Source organism: Artemia franciscana, chromosome 13 (assembly GCF_032884065.1).
Source record: "Artemia franciscana chromosome 13, ASM3288406v1, whole genome shotgun sequence".
Lineage (NCBI taxonomy): Eukaryota > Metazoa > Arthropoda > Branchiopoda > Anostraca > Artemiidae > Artemia > Artemia franciscana.
The window spans coordinates 45,572,988-45,592,354 of NC_088875.1; the positions used below are offsets into that span (position 1 = coordinate 45,572,988).

Sequence of the window (19,367 nt, forward strand, 5' to 3'; positions counted from 1 at the left end):
TTATTTAGAATTAAATCTCCCCCCCCCAACTCCCTCAAAGAGAGCAGATCCGTCCCAGTTATATCAATCCCGTATTTAATACTTGTGCTTATTTTTCCCACCAAGTTTCATCCTGATCCCTCCACTCTAAGCATTTTCAAAGATTTTTAGGTTCCGCCCCCCAACTTCCCCTTCCCGGATCCGGTCAGAATGTGAAATAAGATCTCTGAGACAATGATATCCTTCAAATATAAAATTTCATTAAGATCCGATCACATCTTCGTAAGTTAAAAATAATTCATTTTTCTAATTTTTCAGAATTAACCCTCCCCCCCCCCCCGCAGCTCCCCGAAAGAGAGTGGGCCCATTTAGGTTATGTCAATCATGTTTCTAGGACTTGTGCTTATTTTTCCACCAGTTTCACCCCAATCCCTCCACACTAAGCGTTTTGCAAGATTTTAAGTTCCCCCCTCAATTCCCCCCAATGTCACCGGATCAGTCGGGATTTAAAATAAGAGCTCTGAGACACGATATCCTTCTAAACTTCAAATTTCATTAGATCCGATCACTCCTTCGTAAGTAAAAAATACCTCATTTTTTCTATTTTTTTTAGAATTAACCCTCCCTCCCAACTCACCCAAACAGAGCAGATCTGTGCCGGTTATGTCAATAACGTATCTTGGAGTTCTGCTTATTTTTCCCACCAAGTTTCATCCCGAACCCTCCACACTAAGCGTGTTCCCAGATTTTAGGTTCCCCCCTCCAACTCCTCCCAACTTCACCGGATCTGGTCAGGATTTAAAATAAGAGCTCTGAGACACAATATCCTTCCAAACATCAAAATTTCATTAAGATCCCATCACACGTTCGTAAGTTAAAAATACTTCATTTTTTCTTATTTTTTACGAATTAACCGGCCCCCACTCCCCCCCCCCCAGATGGTCAAATTGGGAAAACGACTATTTCTAATTTAATCTGGTCTGGTCTCTGATACGTCTGCCAAATTTCATCGTCCTAACTTACCTGAAGTGCCTAAAGTAGCAAAACCGCGACAGACCGACAGAATTTGCTATTGCTATATGTCACTTGGTTAATACAAAGTGCCATAAAAATATAGGCTATCAATGATAGCAAGACCGAACCCAGGAACCAGGACTAGGTCCCCTCCCTCTCCCTCCCAAAAAATGTTTATCCAACACAAAAAGATTGTTTAAAGCATAAAACGTGTGAAATCCAACATTTTATGTATAAACATTTTATGGTCGGGTGGAGGGGGATACGTGGGAGGATCCTTCAAGGGGTGGATTTATCACGGGAAGTGCATTTCCAAAAAGGGGATGCGGGATTTTCCAGCTTTATTTGAAAAAAAAAACATTTTTGGTTACTTTTTAAGTACCAAAAAATTCGAGGGAAATTAGGCCACCTCCCCGCCCCTTATTGATCAAAATTGTCCGATCAAAAGTTTGAAAACACAATTTAGCCATACAAAAATAATATGCAAATTTCGTTTTAATTATTCAGTTACGATGAGCCAAAATCAAAATCTACATTAATTCAAATGCGTTCAGAAATTAAATAAAAAAGTTTGTTTCCGTGAAAGTAAGGAGCGGCATTAAAACTTAAAACGGATAGAAATGACTCCGTATATAAAAGGGGCTGTCCCCTCCTCAACGCCCCGCTCTTTATGCTAAAGTTTTCTATTGTTTTAAAAAGTACAACTGTGACAAAGAGATAAATTTTAGCGTAAGGAGTGGGGGCGTCGATGAGGAGACAGCCCCTTTCATATACTGAACCCATAAAGGAGGATGAAGGGATTATACCTTCCTGCTCCCCCAAAAAAATTTCTCCAACACAAGAGACGTATTAAAAATACATTTGTTTTTTAAGGTTTCTTTTTGCAACCCCTCCCCCCAGCAAGCCTTAAATGGTATTAAAGTTAAAATAAACCAACCCAAGTTTTTTTTAAACTTTTAATAGACTTCTAAATTGCATTTTGAGATCCGATGACAGGTTATGGTTTTAAACCGACAAGACCGGAAAGATAACGAATAAAGTTTGTGCGTAATGTATCAAGAAATAATAAATATTAGGGTGGCATTTCGGTTTGGTCAAAGCACCTGCTATTGAAAGTTGTGAGAGAATTAATAGTAGATCTGAAAACGCTTTGACTGTGCAATTGTTTTGAATATGGGAAGCAATTAATTTTGGGTTTACTCCCAAAGCAATTAATTTACGTGCACGGAATAGTTCGTACAGTCGAGAAAATACTAGGGAAATTATGAGAAAAATTATCGCTATTACAAGAAAGTTAGAGAGATCTGGAGTGCGTGTTGATGGGGATATTAATGCGAATACCGGTATGGAGGCTGAGATCTTAGATGTGTTGATCCCAGATTTAGGTGATTTTGTCCCAATTTGTTGTAGAATACCACGAAGTAACAAGGATGAAAAAACAAAAATAATATATGGCGAAGAAAGCTCCTGGCGCTTTGTGGGGAACATGATCTGATGATTACTTGCCTTCGGGACCAACTCCTAGTGTTGTAGATTATGCGCTAATTAAAACGCAATTTGTACCTGAATCAATTAATATGGGAACATTAGCTTTAGTTAGATCTGATCGTAGAGCTATTAAGCTTCAGCTGGAGGTTGGGCAGTTTCAGGACCGCGTCCCACGAGTAAGAAATTTCTACAATGTGGGGTTTAGAAAAGTAGGTTTAGAAAAAACGAATTAGAAATTATTTAACAGATAAGATATTGAGGCATTTAAAAGAGAGCTCTTGGAATCGCATGTAAAAATAAGTTGAAAGCGATAGAGGACAATGAAAAAGATGCACATGGTGTAATTATGCAGTTAAATGAAATAAATGAGCAGTTGTGTAGAGTCGTGTGCCTGCCAAAAAAATATAAAAAAGAATGAGCCATATTTTGATTTGAATTGCCAAGTTAATTAAATTAAAAAAAAACTATTTTTTAGTAACTGAAAGTAAGGAGCCACATTAAAAGTTAAAACGAGCAGAAATTAGTCGTGAATAACAGGGGCTGTTCCCTTCTCAACGCCCCGCTCTTTACGCTAAAGTTTGACTCTTTCTCTCAATTCTGCTTTATTAAACAGTAAAAAACTTAGCGTAAAGAGCGGGGCGTTGAGAAGGGAACAAACTAGTTTTTTATATTTAATTTCTGAACATTCTTGAATTAATGCATGTTTGATTTTGGCTCTCCGCACATAAATTATGAAAATGAAATTTGTATATTAATTCTTTTTTTGGCTAAATGGCTTTCTCTTAGTTTTGATCAGACAATTTTGAGAAATAAGGGGTGGGGGAGGAGGCCTAATTACCCTCCAATTTTTGGCAACTAGAACTTTTAATTTTTATCTAACATTTTTATTAGTAAAAAATATACGTAACTTAAGAATTAACTTGCATAATGAACTTTTATATTCTTATATTTTTATTCCGTATATGAGGGGGTTTATCCCTTCGTTAATACCTCACTCTTTACACTAAAGCTTAAATTTGTCCCAACTCTTAAGAATGACCCCTGAATCAGAAAGGCCGTAAAATAAATAGTTGAAATTACTAAAATACTTTAGCGTAAAGAGCGAGGTATCTAGGAGGAGATGAACCCCTCATATATGTAATAATCTCTGTTCGTTTTAAGTTTTAATGCTATCCTTACTTTCAGTTGAAAAAACTTCTTCATATTTATTTTTTCATTGATTTTTTATAATAATGCTAGAAAATCCTGCGCCCCCTTCATTGAATTTCTCTTCCCTGTGACATATTCCTCCAAAGAAAGATCCTCTCGCATATCCCCCTCCCCTCGACCTCCCCCCAACCCAAAATAGTCCCCCTGAAAAACTGTACACTTCCAATAACCATTACTGTGTATAAACACTGGTCAAGTTTGTAACTTGCAGCCCCTCTCCTGGGGACTGAGGGGGAGTAAGTCATCCCAAAGACATATTTATTAAGGTTTTCGACTATGCTGATCGAATTGGCTATCTCAAAATTTTGATCCGTTGACTTTGGGGAAAAAAATGAGCGTTGGAGGGGGCCTAGGTGCCATCCAATTTTTTTGGTCACTTAAGAAGGGCCCTAGAACTTTTCATTTCCGTTAGAATGAGCCTTCTGCGATATTTTAGGACCACTTGGTCGATACGATGACCCCTGGAAAAAAAAAAACACGCACCCGTGATTCGTCTTCTGGCAAAAAATACAAAATTCCACATTTTTGTAGATAGGAGCTTGAAACTTCTATAGTAGGGTTTTCTGACACGCTGAATCTGATGGTGTCATTTTCGTGACACCACAATAATCCAAACTTAAATTAATAATTTTTGTACTTCTCATACATTTACTTTCTATTATATAAATCAACAGACTGATTTAAAAGAAAATCAGAGGCTTAATGCCGGTCAGGATTTAAAATAAGAGCTCTGTGTCACGGTGTCCTTCTAATATCAAAATTCTCTAAGATCCGATCACCAACTCATAAGTTATAAATACCTAATTTTTCTGATTTTTCCTCTCCCTTTAGCCCCCCAGATGGTCGAATCTGGGAAAACGACTATATCAAGTCAATTTGTGCAGCTCCCTGACACGCCTACCAATTTTCATCGTCCTAGCTCGTCCAGAAGCACCAAATCACTGAACCCCTCCCCAACTCCCCCAAGGAGAGCGAATCGGTACGGTTACGTCCAAATGCCACACTTACTTTGTTTTTTCTCACTTAAGAAAAACAGAAACACTTTTGTGCTGAAAGAAGTAGACCTAGTACTTTTTTTATAAGTAAAAAGTGATTGGAGATCAATCAACCATGGGGGTATTTTCCAGGGGTAAATACCCCCCTCCCCCGAACGAAAAATAGAATCCTCGTTTAAACACTTTCAGAAGCACTTAGGCCTATTTGCCTATTTCATATAAGAAAGCATTATGGAGCAACCTCCCTCACGTAATAGGCTAATTTATGTTCGTTTTAAATTATAATGTCGGTCCTTACATTCTTTTGAAAAATTTTGTTCGTCCTCTTTCAAATTTTAAGTTTAAATTACCAACGCTAAAATCAAATTAGTTACTCAGACAATAACATTAAAAAAGATTGTTTTCAGTTGCTTGCGAGCTAAACAAATGAATTTATAATTAACCCGATGAACAAAATTTCGACTGAAAATTAAGTTTGAAAGGTTTCCGTTCTAAAAGGATGAAAACGAAAAGATAAGAATCAATTTCCTTGTTTTGAAGGTGGTGTGTTTCGATAACAAAGTGGGTGATGTGAATGGCCAAGAGACTTACTAAGTTGGTATTTAAGAATTTAAAAGCTGGTACTGGTCCGGTTGTTGATGGTATACGAATAAAGTTATTTAAGAACCTTCTTATCATTTTTATGCTGATAATTGTTTGTCTTTGTAATTCTATATATAAAGTAATGCAACTCTGTCTTCACGTTACGGAGTAGCTAGTCCAGTGTGTACAGTAGAAAAGCGAAATGAGCGTTATATAACACGCCTAGGCAGTAATAGCACTTGCTAAGTGTTTTCCGATAGTTTTTATGGCACTTGGTATTAACCAAGTCACTCATAGCGATCACAAATTCTGTCGGTCTGTCTGTTTGTCCCGGTTTTGCTACTTTAGGCACTTCCAGGTAAGCTAGGACGGTGAAATTTGGCAGGCATATCAGGGACCGGGCAAGATTAAATTAGAAATAGTTGTTTTCCCGATTTGACCAGCTGGCAAGGGGAGTGGGGGGGCCGGTTAATTCGAAAAAAAATAGAGAAATGAGGGTATATTTAACTTACGAACGGGTGATGTGATCTTAATGAAATTTTATGTCTGGAAGGATATCGTGTCTCAGAGGTCTCATTTTAAATCCCGGCCAGATCCGGTAACATTGGAGGAAGTTGGAGGGAGACCTAAAATCTTGGAAAACGCTTAGAGTATAGGGATTGAGATGAAACTTGGGGGGGGGGAATAAGAACAAGTCCTAGATACGGGATTAATCGGAACAGATCTGCTCTCTTTGGGGAGTTTGGGGGGAGGGTTAATTCTAAAAATTAGAAAAATTGAGGTATTTTTAACTTACGAAAGAGTGATCGTATCTTACTGAGATTTCGTATTTAGAAGGACCTCAAAACTCAGATCTCTTATTTTAAATCCCGACCGGATCCAGTATCATTAGGGGGGGGAGGCGGAAATCTTTAATTATGGCCTTTAATGGCGCCTCTTCAATTATTTTCAATGGTATATCTTCGACCAATAACGTACCCTAAAATTTTATTTACAACAATGTAACATGCAATAACATACATATATTGTAGCTTAATATAATGAAAATAATTTATATATAACAGTTTTAAAGAATCAAACAGTTCGTGTAACGAACTGTAGTGAGGAGCGACCCGGCTCAATAGTAACCAAAACTCTATAAAACGGAATTTTGATACCAATAGTTACATCAAAAGAATCTCATTTGAATGCTGATTTTAAATATATAAGTTTCATCAAGTTTAGACTTACCCATCAAAAGTTACGACCCTGAGAAAATCTGCCCTATTTTAGAAAATAGGGTAAAACACCCCCTAAAAGTCATAGAATCTTAATGAAAATCACACCATCAGATTCAGCGTATCAGAGAACCCTATGGTACAAGTTCCAAGATCCTATCTACAAAAATGTGGAATTTTGCATTTTTTGCCAGAAGACAAATCACGGATGCGTGTTTATTTGTTTGTTTATTTTTTTTGTTTTTTTTTTTCCAGGGGTGATCGTATCGACCCAGTGGTCCTAGAATTTTGCAAGAGGGCTCATTCGAACGGAAATGAGAATTTCTAGTGCCCTTTTTAAGTGACCAAAAAAATCAGAGGGCACCTAGGCCCCCTCCCACCCTCATTTTCCCAAAGTAGTCGGATCAAAATTCTGAGATAGCCATTTTGGCTACAACTTGGAGAAAAACTGCTTGCAAATACATGTGATGAGTTTTACTTATAGATATATCTGAAAAATTTAATTCACTTAAAAAACAGTTTCAAGAAAACAATTCTGATCTGATATCTAGTAAAAGTGCTATTGCTACTTTTCTAAGGAAACTACAGCTGTATAAGAATAATATCAGGCGTCGTGCATTTGAACAGTTTCCTTGTTTGGCCTGTGCTAGCATTGATTTGCAAGATGAAGATCTGCATTATATTGTGAATATTTGGAAAATATACATGAGGATATGCAAACTCGGTTTAGTGACCTACTCGGGATGGATATACCGATTTAGGTTTCAATTCCTTTCGAAGTTAATGTTGCCGAAATAGACATATCTTTGCATGAGCCCCTCAACGAAATACAAAGTGATGAAATAATGCATGCAAAATTCAAAGATGAAAAGTACAATATATGGAAAACAACCGACATTGCTACAAAGTACCCTTTGCTTTTCCTATGTCTTATCTTGTTGAAGCGGCATTTAGTCGTGTTTCTCAAATGTTATCGAAAGATCGCAATAGACTTGACATTGTGAAAAGGGGTGATCTTCGACTATCATTAACATCAATAGAACCAAATATAAATAAACTCGCCGAGAAGAATCGACCACTGGGATCTCATTGAATATTAAATTAAAAAAAAGTTTATTGTAACGGTAAGTAAGGAGCGACATTAAAACTTAAAACGAACCGAAATTACTCCGCATATGAAAGGGCTTTTTCTCCTCAATGCCTCGCTCTTTACGCTGAAGTTTGACCCTTTCTCTTAACTCTACTTTTTAAAACAGTAAGAAACCTTAGCGTAAAGAGCGGGGCGTTGAGGAGGAAAAGTCCCTTTCATATACGGAGTAATTTCTGTTCGTTTTAAGTTTTAATGTCGCTCCTTACTTTCATTTCAAAAAACTTATTATTTTTTTATTTAATTTCTGAAAGTTTTGAATTGATGCATGTCTGAATTTGGCTCTCCATACATAAATTATTAAAATATAATTTGCATATTAATTTTTTTTTTGCTAAATGGCTTTCTCTTAGTTTTGATCAGACGATTTTGAGAAATGAGGGGTGGGGAAGGAGGCCTAGTTGCCCTCCAATTTTTCGGTTACTTAAAAAGGCAACTAGAACTTTTAATTTTTAACGAACGTTTTTATTTGTAAAACATATACGTAACTTAAAAATTAACTTACGTAACAAACTTTTATATTCTTATATTTTTGATTATATATATGAGGGGATTTGTCCCCTCGTTAATACCTCGCTCTTCACACTAAATCTTAAGTTTTGTCCCAATTCTTTAAGAATAACCCCTGAATCAGAAAGGCCGTAGAATAAATAGTTGAAATTACCAAAATAATTTAGCATAAAGAGCGAAGTATTTATCTCCTCCTAAATACCTCGCTCTTTGTGGTAAAGTATTTTTAGAACCCCTAATATGCGTAATAATCTCTGTTCGTTTTAAGTTTTAATGCTTCTCCTTACTTTCAATTGAAAAAAAAATTTCATGTTTATATTTTCATTGCTGTTTTTTTTAAATAGTAATGCTAGAAAATAATGCGCCATTTTCATTGAATTTCTCTTCCTCAATGAAATATTCCTCCAAGGAAAGATCCTCCTATATAGCCCCCTCCCCTGAACCCCACACCCAAACCAAAAAAATTCCCCTGAAAATGTCGGTACACTTCCCAATAACCATTACTGTATGTAAACATTGGTCAAAGTTTGTAACTTGCAGCCCCTCCCCAAAGACGTAGATATGGTAAGTCATCCCCAAAGACATAGTTATTATGGTTTTCGACTATGCGGAACAAAATGGCTATCTCAAAATTTTTATCCGTTGACTTTGGGAGAAAAATGAGCGTGGAAGATTCCCTCCGATTTTTTTTTGGTTACTTAAAAAGTAACCAAAAATGTTTTTTTTTTTAAATAATGCTGTAAAATCCAGCAACTCTTCATGAAAATGCTCTTCCCTGTGGTAAATTCACCCATAGAAACATCCTCTCACGTATCCCACTTCCCCTGACCATAAAATTTTTTATACATTAAACGTTGGATCTCACACGTTTAATACTTTAAACGTCTTTGTGTTGGAGAAATTTTTGGAGGGAGGGGACTGTTTTTCTAACTTGTTTTTCTAAGAAAATTTTTTTTCTAGCTTGTAATTCGATTTCCCGAAAATATTTGTCGCACGTTGGGATCCCTCATGATCTTAAAAAGGATCACAACTTAAGTGAAAACAGATTTTTCTTCAAATATAAGTATGCTACAAGAGTAGCCTATGTTTGAGTTGGAATCGTAGCCTATGCAAAAAAAAAATATGGAAGGAATTAACAGCTAGAATTTTTTTATCAGAATGTTTCAATCCAAAATTTGAGATAGCATCCTGCTTTCTATGGCTGTAATGAGAGAAAGGTTAAGATGGCTAGGGCACGCTTTGTGGAAAAAGGATGAATTATTACCAAATACAGTCCTTTTTGGCTGGCCGTCTAGGGCTAAACAGAAAGCTGGTCATCCGCGGTTGGTGTGGGAGGATTTCATGAAGAAATATGGGGATTCATGGGGAATATGGGGAGGATTTATATATATATATATATATATATATATATATATATATATATATATATATATATATATATATATATATATATATATATATATATATATATATATATATATATATATATAGCAGGCACGTACGCAAGAAATTTTTTTTCGGGGGGGGGGGGGGAACCTCGAAACAGCAGATATAAAGTAGCAATTTTTTATTTAGTAATGCAAAAAGCACGTATATCGGAAAATACAGATTAACTTTAATTTGTAGTATTGTAGCGGATGGGGGGAAGAAGACTGGAGCCTCAAAAGTACGTTTTAGGCTCAGGTTGTGTTCATAGCGATTTAGAATCAGTGATTAATCTATTATATCCCACTGAAAGGGAAATTTTAGGGTTAACAGTGCGATATGGGTGTTGCAGGGGGTAGTTCTCCTAATGCAAAAACGTAGATTTTAATGAAAAATAATAGTTTCCAAAATTGATCCATAAAAGCTGTACTTTATCCTGAAAAGGGGGGATAAACGCCCTAGTATCAAGGATAATTCTATTTTGCCGTGGAAAGCAAACTCTCTTTACAAAAAAACAACAACAGTACAATTGCTAATTACTTCAAAGAGGGTAAAAAGTTGGACAGAAAACGTATTAATAATTGGGCAGTGACTTGACCGGATAATTGCATGCTGTAAAATCCCCCAAAAAAGGCTTCACAAATGTATCTAATTCTTAATAAACGTCCTATTTTTGCCAGAAATCCCAAGAAACCATTGGGAAATTAAAAATTTCACAAAGTTTCAGGCTAAACAAATGAATTTCAATTAACCTAGGAAATGACAACAAGCTACTGTTGTCGTTTCATGTGCAATTATTTGGTTCCTTGTTGGGTTTAAAATATTCAATAGCATATCACCCGCGAGGCGATTAGTTATCTGATTGTTTCGTACTTAGACAGGGAGATGATTCACAACAGTGCATTTTAATGTCAAAACATCCCAGCTCTCATTGAACCGTCAGATAAATAAATAGGGTAATTAACTTGAGTGAAAACAGATCTTTCTTCAAATATAAGTAGGCTATTTTTGAGGTGGATTCGTAGCCTATGCAAAAAGAATTCTGGAAGGAATCCACAACTAGAATTTTTTTTATCTGAATAGTCCAATCAAAATTTTGAGATAGCATCCTGCTTTCTATGGCTCTAATGAGAGAAAGGTTAAGATGGCTAGGGCACGCTTTGCGGATGAAGGATGACAGATTACCGACGATTGTCCTTTTTGACCAGCGGTCTAGGGCTAAGCAGAAAGCTGGTCATCCACGGTTGGGGTGGGAGGATTTCATAAAGAAAACTTTAAATGAAATGGGAATTTTCTGGGAGAGTGTAAATAGGGAAGTTTTGAATATATTGGATTGGAAGAGGACTGAGCTTAGCCGTGTTGGCCTCAGAGGGCTTGGTGCTGCGGTAATTTGTTAGTAGTAGAAGTATTTTTTTGTTCAGAATAGTTGAAAGGCCGAACAATTATACCTTTCGAGATACCACGATCCTTCTGGGAATAGGTCTAAGTTATTAAATTTGCCCGTCGCTTACGTAGCCTATTACAGGGAAGTATACATACATTTTTTGAATGCGGGAGTATTTTCTGCAAGTGAAATTTTTTACGAGGAGAATTTCCCATGGCAGGTAAGTTACTAGGGGGTAAATTTCTCATGACAAATTTTACACCAGGGGAATTTGCTAGAATTCTTACACGAAGTTTTGCCGTAACACCACGATCCTCCTGGGAATATGTCTAAGTCATACCTTTTGTCTGTTGCTTACGTAGTCTTTTATAGGGAAGTATACATACATTTTATGAGTGGGGGAGATTTTCTGCTAGTAAAATTTTTCACGGGGAGAATTTCCAATGAGAGGGAAGTTTCTAGGGGGTGAAATTTTCAGGAGAAATTTAACACCAAGGGAATTTGCTAGAATTCTTATACGAAGTTTTACCGTAAAAAGCAGGGCGATGAGGGAGGGACAATCCCTTTCATATACAGAATATTTTCTGTTCTTTTTAAGTTGGAAGATATACTATCAACCATAAGTTGTCGAGCCAGCTCTTACTAGGTTTTATTTCTCGTTTAAATCTCTTTAATTGCATCTTCAAGATAGATCATTGGCAGGTGGTGAGAACTCCTTGATGTGGCTGAATTAGCGCATTGGATGTTTCCTAAATTTGTGAAGATACATTTGTTATATGGTTTTAAGATATATTAAATAAAAAAACATTTTTTTTACTGAAAGTAAGGAGCGACATTAAAACTTAAAACGAACAGAAATTACTCCATATATGAAAGGGGCTGTTCTCTCTTCAGTATCCCGCTCTTTACGCTAAAGTTTGACGCTTTCTCCCCACTCCATTTTTCAAAACATTAAAAAACTTTAGCGTAAAGAGCGGGGTGTTGAAGAGAGAACAGCCCCTTTCATATACGGAGTAATTTCTGTCCGTTTTAAGTTTTAATGTCGCTCCTTACTTTTGGTTAAAAAAAACTTGTTTTTTATTTATTTAATTTCTGAACGTTTTTGAATTACAGCATGTTTTGATTTTGGCTCTCCACACTGGAATAATTAAAACGAAATTTGCCTATATATTTTTTTTTTTGGCTAAATGTTTTTCTCATAGTTTTGATCGGATAATTTTAGAGAAAAAGGAGCAGAGGAGGCCTAGTTACCCTCCAATTTGCGGCTACTTAAAAAGGCAACTAGAACTTTTAATTATTTACGAACGTTTTTGTAACTTACGAATTAACTTACGTAACGAACTTCTATATTCGTATGTTTTTACTACTTATATGAGGGGGTTCGCCCCCTCGTGAATACCTCGCTCTTCATACTAAAGCTTATATTGTGTCCCAATTCCTTAAAAATGGCCCCTGAATCACAAAGACCGTAGAATAAATAGTTGAAAATACTAAAATACTTTAGCGTAAAGAGCGAGGTATTAGAAGGAAGTGAACCCCTCATATGCGTAATAATTTCTGTTCGTTTTAAGCTTTAATGCTCCTCATTACTTTCAGTTGAAAAGTTTTTCATATTTTTTAAATGCTGGAAAATTCTGCGCCCCCTTCATGGAAATTCTCTTCCCCCATGGAAACTTTTCCCCACAATCGCTCAACCTCCCCCAACCAAAAAATTCACCAGAAAGCATCAATACACTTCCCAAAAACCATTACTACATGTAAACACTGGTCAAAGTTTGTAACTTACAGTCCCTCCCACGGGGACTATGGGGGAGTAAGTCGTCCTCAAAGACATAGTTATTAGGTTTTTCGACTAAGTTGGATAAAATGGCTATCTCAGAATTTTGATGCGGTGAATTTAGGAAAAAAATGAGCGTGGGAGGAGGCCTAGGTGCTCTCCATTTTTTTGGTCACTTAAAAAAGGCCCTAGAACTTTTAATTTCCGTCAGAATGAGTCCTCTGGCGACATTCTCGGACCACTGGGTCGATACGATCACCCCTGGAAAAAATACGGCAAAAAAAAAAACGAAATTCAACATTTTTGTAGATAGTAGCTTGAAACTTCTACTCTAGGGTTCTCTGATACGTTGAATCTGATGGTGTGATTTTCGTTAAGATTGTATCACTCTTAAGGGGTGTTTTCCCTATTTTCTAAAATAAGGCAAATTTTCTCAGTCTCGTAACTTTTGATGGGTATAACTAAATTTGATGAAACTTATATATTTAAAATCAGCATTAAAATTCGATTATTTCGTTGTAACTACTGCTATATAAAATTCCGTTTTTAAGAGTTTCGGTTATTATTGAGCCGGGTCGCTCCTTACTACAATTTGTTACCATAAACTGTTTGATTAAATTTGTTTTAAGCATTTGAAATTCACTCATGTGAGCGTCTTCACCTCAAAGCAGCCCAGTCTTCAAATTACAGCTAAATCTTTCATTCAGAAAAGGGGCGGATCCAAGGAGGGCACGGGAGCACCCCCCCCCCCCATGACATGATGTTGTATTTTTGGTTGGGACAGCTTGCTCTGGTTTGGGCCTGGACGAAAGTGATTTTCTTTGTAATTGATTTTTAATAGTTGAGTTTTTCATAAATTTTTCAATATTAAGACTGTTTTTTTTGTAAACCAGTTTGAAAGAAGATTTTAGTCACTTTGTGCAGTCTTTGTTAAGTTTTACTAATGTCGCATACCGCCAAAAATTATTTAATTAAATTTAGGTTTATCAACGGAATCTGTCCGTATTACTGCAAAAGCCAACTGCAAGGCGAAGATCTTCATTTTGTAGTAACAAGGAGGAGAAATTAAAATCATAACTTCTTTTTACTGTCAAAAATTTGTTTTTGAGTCTGTCTTGCTATGGCACTAAGGCAAAGAAATTGATAGGCCTATCATTACTTTTTTGGTAGTCTGTTTTGGTTTTTTGGGTTTGCTTGTTTTGCAAAGAGGGATGGCTTTTACAACACAGCCTAGTAGTTTTTTAGCGAATTTGTATAATAGAAAATAAATGCACGAGAAGCGCAAAATTTATTAATTTAAGTTTTTGTGAGAAATGATGGCCACTTTACTGCCTATTTTCATCTAATCAAAGCTCCGCATTATACAACATATCACCTCCTCTGTTCATCTTAAAACATTAAAATAAAGGCCAAACTCTTTAATACTTTAGACTATTTCCTCTACCCTACAACGCATAATTGTTGAGGTTCCCTTTATTTTGCGGGCATTTTTTTGTTTGCAAGTTTATCTAAGCAACCTATTATGCCCTCCCCCAAAGAAAATCCTGGATCCACTATTTTCTCTCTGAAAATCGAATTTAAAATAACAAATTTCAAGACATTAAAATGTCTAATAACCAGACAAAGAGCCTGAGTCATAGATCTCAGCAAAGAATATCTAAACAGGTTTTTCGGAAGTGACTCAGAAATAGCAAGTCTCTGACTTGAGAGACCGAGTATTGGGTGCTCGAGAGACCGAGTATTGGGCATGTTGCAATCCAATCAAAGATTCTGCCCGGGATTTAGTCTGTGACCGACAACCGGTGGGTTTACCCTACTTCAATTAAGTAGAAGATATATTTTGCTAGGTTTCACTTTTATAAGAAATATATTTTTAAAGGTCAGGGCCCTCTAGAGGAAGAAGGAATGGAGGTAAGTACTTCAAAATAGCCTATAATAAAATAACAAGTTTGAAAGTTTGATGCCAATGATTTAACCCATTTAGGGACCAAAAACTGAAGAGAAATTTATTATTTTCAAGGATATATAAAGTGCTTAAAACAAAATGTAAACTAAACAGCCAAATTTGTAAATAACAAAAAAAAGCATTAAGTGGTAACCTTTACTCTTAATTTTAAAGTAAGAAATATAGACTATCCCATATTTACCAAAAACCTTCTGTTTTACTTAATCGCGAACAATGAATTTGGATTCAGTACGCAATGCAGGGTATATAGGCTATTTGCACATTAATGAGGTGGAGTCTGACCTCTGTTAATATAGGCTAATCATACACACCAAAGTCCTGCAGCTTACAACAAGTCGACTATATATACATCTATACAAGGTACAAAGAGCTTTATACTTACCAGTTTTATTTATTTTATTAGTTCTCAGCCAGCCAAAGGGCTGGCTGAAACAGCAGCCCAAGTCCTAAGACAAAATGTCGGAAAGCTTGATGATGGTGATGGAGGGAATATCGGACCAGAGTTGCAACGTTTTCTGTCTACGAATATGTTCCCTGAGTATCGTAAATGTCATACTTTAGCCCTGTCTTAATTGATGTGTCGGCTTGCCTTTAATTGGTAGATTAAATAAGCCGTGGCTTTTTGACTTAAATATAAAGAATTGTCAATTTATTCATATCAGCAAAATGAATCCTTGTCAATTCTATTTTCTTTGAAGCCACCCAATCCTCTTTGTAAATAACGAGTGAGATTTTTTATTTACAGTGAACTAAATTTCAGCACCCATGCTAAGAAATCTGTGGCTAGTTAAGTATAACCTTTCTAATTGATCTCCTAAAGCCATAAGATTTCCGTGTGATGGACTTGTTGGTTTTAAGCTCGAAGCTATAATTTCTATATCCTCTCTATATTAAAAAAAGTATACAACAGTTTTCAAAGACGTCCCACCAAACTCATATCCAGGAGGTGGAATCTTTTTTACCCTTGAAGACTAGCTTACCTAGTTCTCCAAACACTTGTATAAAGAATAAATAGATACGATGCCTTGCAGCCAATAATAACCAATTAGCTCAGCTATGCGAGAAACGGACAATCAAGATAAACTAATAATTTCCCCGATGCAGAATTTTGTTCAAAGGAGTTTTAACACGAGAATTAATAAAGATGACATTATCAGTTATGGTTTGGCCTCTTTTGATAGCACTGAAATTTTCAAAGTTAAGCATAATCGTTCAGAAATTAAATAAAAAAAAATAAATTTTTTAGCTGAAAGTAAGGAGCGACATTAAAACTTAAAACGAACAGAAATTACTCCGTATATAAAATGGGTTGTCTCCTCCGCAATCTCTCGCTCTTTACGCTAAAGTTTGACTCTTTGCCACAATTCTACTTTTTAAAACAATTAAAAGCTTTAGCGTAAAGAGCGAGGGATTGCGGAAGAGACAACCCATTTTATATACGGAGTAATTTCTGTTCGTTTTAAAATTTAATGTCGCTCCTTACTTTCAGCTAAAAAAAATAGTTTTTTATTTATTTAATTGTCAAATAGAGACGGTTCAGAAACTTACATATGTGTACGATATTTTTACATATTATTTCTCCTTATTTTAGTTCCAGCAATTTCAATTTAAGAAACTCATTTATCGACATTATGAGAAAATATAAGAAAACGTGGTAGTTTGCAGCCAGTTGAAAAGCAGAATAAATTTCAAAAGCAAAGGCAATTTTCACATTCAGGCGTGTCTTCAATAAAGTTTTTCAGGCAAAGCTGGTGTACTTTTTTAATTTTTCAGGGCAACTACAATGAAATGCCTTAACTAATTATGGTGTTTGAAATAGAAAAAGGAAAAATTATGAACTTGTATAAAGCTAATAGATTGGTATTATTTGAATTTTTTTTAGGTAATTGGGGGACCACTGTTAGTTGATGGGTTGAAAATTGAAATTTGGATTGAATCAAATTTTGAATGAGGGTATATTTGTTTCAGGTCTACTGGACTGCCCTTCTAAAGAGCCTTTTGTAAGGCACTTGACAAGATCAGAAGAGTATTATATTGTAATGTATACTGTAAATACTTAGTTCAGTAAAAAAAATAAAAAAAGAAACAAGCAAGCAAGTTCTATGGACCTATCAGGATAGAGCGGTAGTAGGCCTTAAAAAATTTTGTCAAAGATTGAGCAAAGCACTAGGTATCAGTCAAGGGCCCTGTTTCTATATCGAGCATTGTTAACATTAAAGAGCTACAAAAAGAAATTGGAAAAAACTTGAATTGGCTCTCACTACGTTTGTTACTAAAGAGAACCCGTCCATCAGCAATATGGACACCCCGCCAGAGATATTGAAACAACATGCATGATTCGTAAGGTGTTCAACTTATGGCGTGATGACACCTTCCCTCCCCCCACGGCAAAATAAAGTTTAACATTCTATTTTTCACTGATTTTATTTTCTTTGGCCAAATTGAGTGGAAATTTGGCCAAAAATGGCCAAATTGAATGGAACTACAATTAGTGTTACAAGGATTGTAGACAGGCAGATACACAGAAGAAATGTCTCAGCCGAAAGCACAGAACAATTTTAAAGAATTAACTTATTCATCTTCTGAATTGAAAGTATAAAACTTTATAGAAGAACGTCTCTTAAAGCACAAGAATATTTTAAAAGGGTTTCACTGTTTGCTTCACACTTATCCACAGAATAGTGAAGAAAGTAAAGAGATGAAAGAGCCATTTTGAAGTTGATCGAAATTTATGAAGAAGATTTGGAAAACAACACCTTAAACGTTTGATGGCCGAAAGAAAAATATGGCAAAAATTTCTCTAACGGAACAAGGCACACCATGTCAATGCAACTGATTTTCTAAATATTTGTGGCAAAGCAATCTCTCCGAACATCCATATCTTACTTAATATTTCAATCACTATACCTGTATCGACCAGCACAACAGAGCGCTCCTTTTACACTTCGGAGAATCAAGACATACCTAAGAAACGTGACATCTGAAAGTAGGCTAAGTGGCTTTGCCAATCTCAATGTCCACAGGGAAATTCTAGTTGACACAGTGTATTTATCCATCCTGACGAAGACTCAATTTTGTTTTATAAGACAGCTAATATAGGAAGATTGTGTCAGAATAAAACGTAAAATCGTATTTAATCTGCTGGGTTTTATCAATCATTCTTATAGTCCCTACTCGAAACTTGCATCCCAAGAGCTAAAATAAACTTTAAGTATTAAATTACCCGTTTTTCTGAGGATTTTTGAAGTTTTTTGTTGATTAGCCCGCACTAGACATCACCACCCTTACTTACGGCAACTTACGTTCATTCTAAGCTTGCTTTCATTCACTCTTTTCATTTTTCTTCATTTTAAGTTTCCTTCTCTTATGGATTTCTGCTTGATTTATCAAAATTATTTTGCTCAAACTAAGAGTTTATGCAAAATCTTTTGGATTTTACTTTTTGGTTCGAACTTTTTGCTTTTTATGCAAAACTTCCTGTTTTCAATAATATAATTCAAAAGAGGCTATTAACCATTTTTATTTAAAGGGCAGGTAATAATCTTGTCAACAGAAAAAAAAATCGGCTTATGTAATTTAAAATCCATTATGGTGCAAATATTAAGTATTAGTGGAGAACACTTTCTTTTTGATTTTTTTCAACTTTTATCATGACCACATTTATGGACAAGCAGGGCTTTACCGTATGCAAGGTGCAATACATTAAAACAGATTGGACTAATTGACAGTGTTTTCAGATCGATGCTGTTTTGAGGTAAAGAATTCTCTAGACTTTTTTACTGATACTGACAAATGTCCTTAGAAATGGAGACACAACCTAGGTTTGTGTCACCTCACAAGGGATAGTCAATTCCTATGTTTAGTCAATTCTTATGTTTCCCGGTACCCACAGGTGTATCTTGTGGAGACAGAAAAGTTATCTATTGCCAAGAGGGTCAGTTTCCAAAAATCAAAGACAGAGAGAACACACAAAAAAATCAATTATTCAGTCAAAGATCGTGCAACACCCTGGTTTCATAGGTAAAGAATATTGATTAATCCCATCTCCTCAAATATATGTTTTCACCATCCATTCACGCGGTAGATATTCTCGAATGGGTTTGTTTCTTCTGGGCAAGAAAGCATGGTGAAATTATACCTTCTATGGACACAATGCCATCCATCTCAATTATACTTCTCTGCAAATTTTTACACAAACCTTGTTCCCAAAAATGAATGCCCGTGTTCTGCAGAGCTCATAGAAAGCTGTTTATACTCCTCCAAAGGATTAATAATACGGCTTCTAAAGATATAACAGGGTGTCAATGGATATTCTTCTGAGTACCCACCATTCTTACTAGCTATATACTAGTATCACCGTTACGGTAGGTAAAGAAACACCTCACAAGGGATAGTCAATTCCTATGTTTAGACAGCCGGATTGCACTAAAGTCATTACTAAAAAAAAAATACTACTGTTGCCAACAAACTATGAAACAAGGTTGAGCCTTATATCTCGAACCGGCCAAAAAATTGTTATAAAGGGTATTTTCAATTACAACAGCAGAAAGAACTTGTTTCCCAAAGAGCAAGCTTATGAAAAATGATGTTGCACTTATGCTATAAATAATTAACGCTTAATGCTATAACCTCTTTTGTTCTAGAGTTACTTTCGATTTACAATCAACTCAAAAT

At 35.7% G+C, this 19,367-nt stretch overlaps 1 protein-coding gene across 1 annotated transcript in view; it reads right to left on the bottom strand.

Moving 5' to 3' along the window:
* The window catches only part of LOC136034337 (26S proteasome non-ATPase regulatory subunit 6-like), a 99,851-nt gene that overhangs the window by 15,019 nt on the left and 65,465 nt on the right, over positions 1-19,367 (bottom strand). The window contains exon 8 of the mRNA XM_065715470.1: positions 11,480-11,590. Coding sequence (XP_065571542.1) covers positions 11,480-11,590 — 111 coding nt within the window. The remainder of the gene's footprint in view (positions 1-11,479; positions 11,591-19,367) is intronic.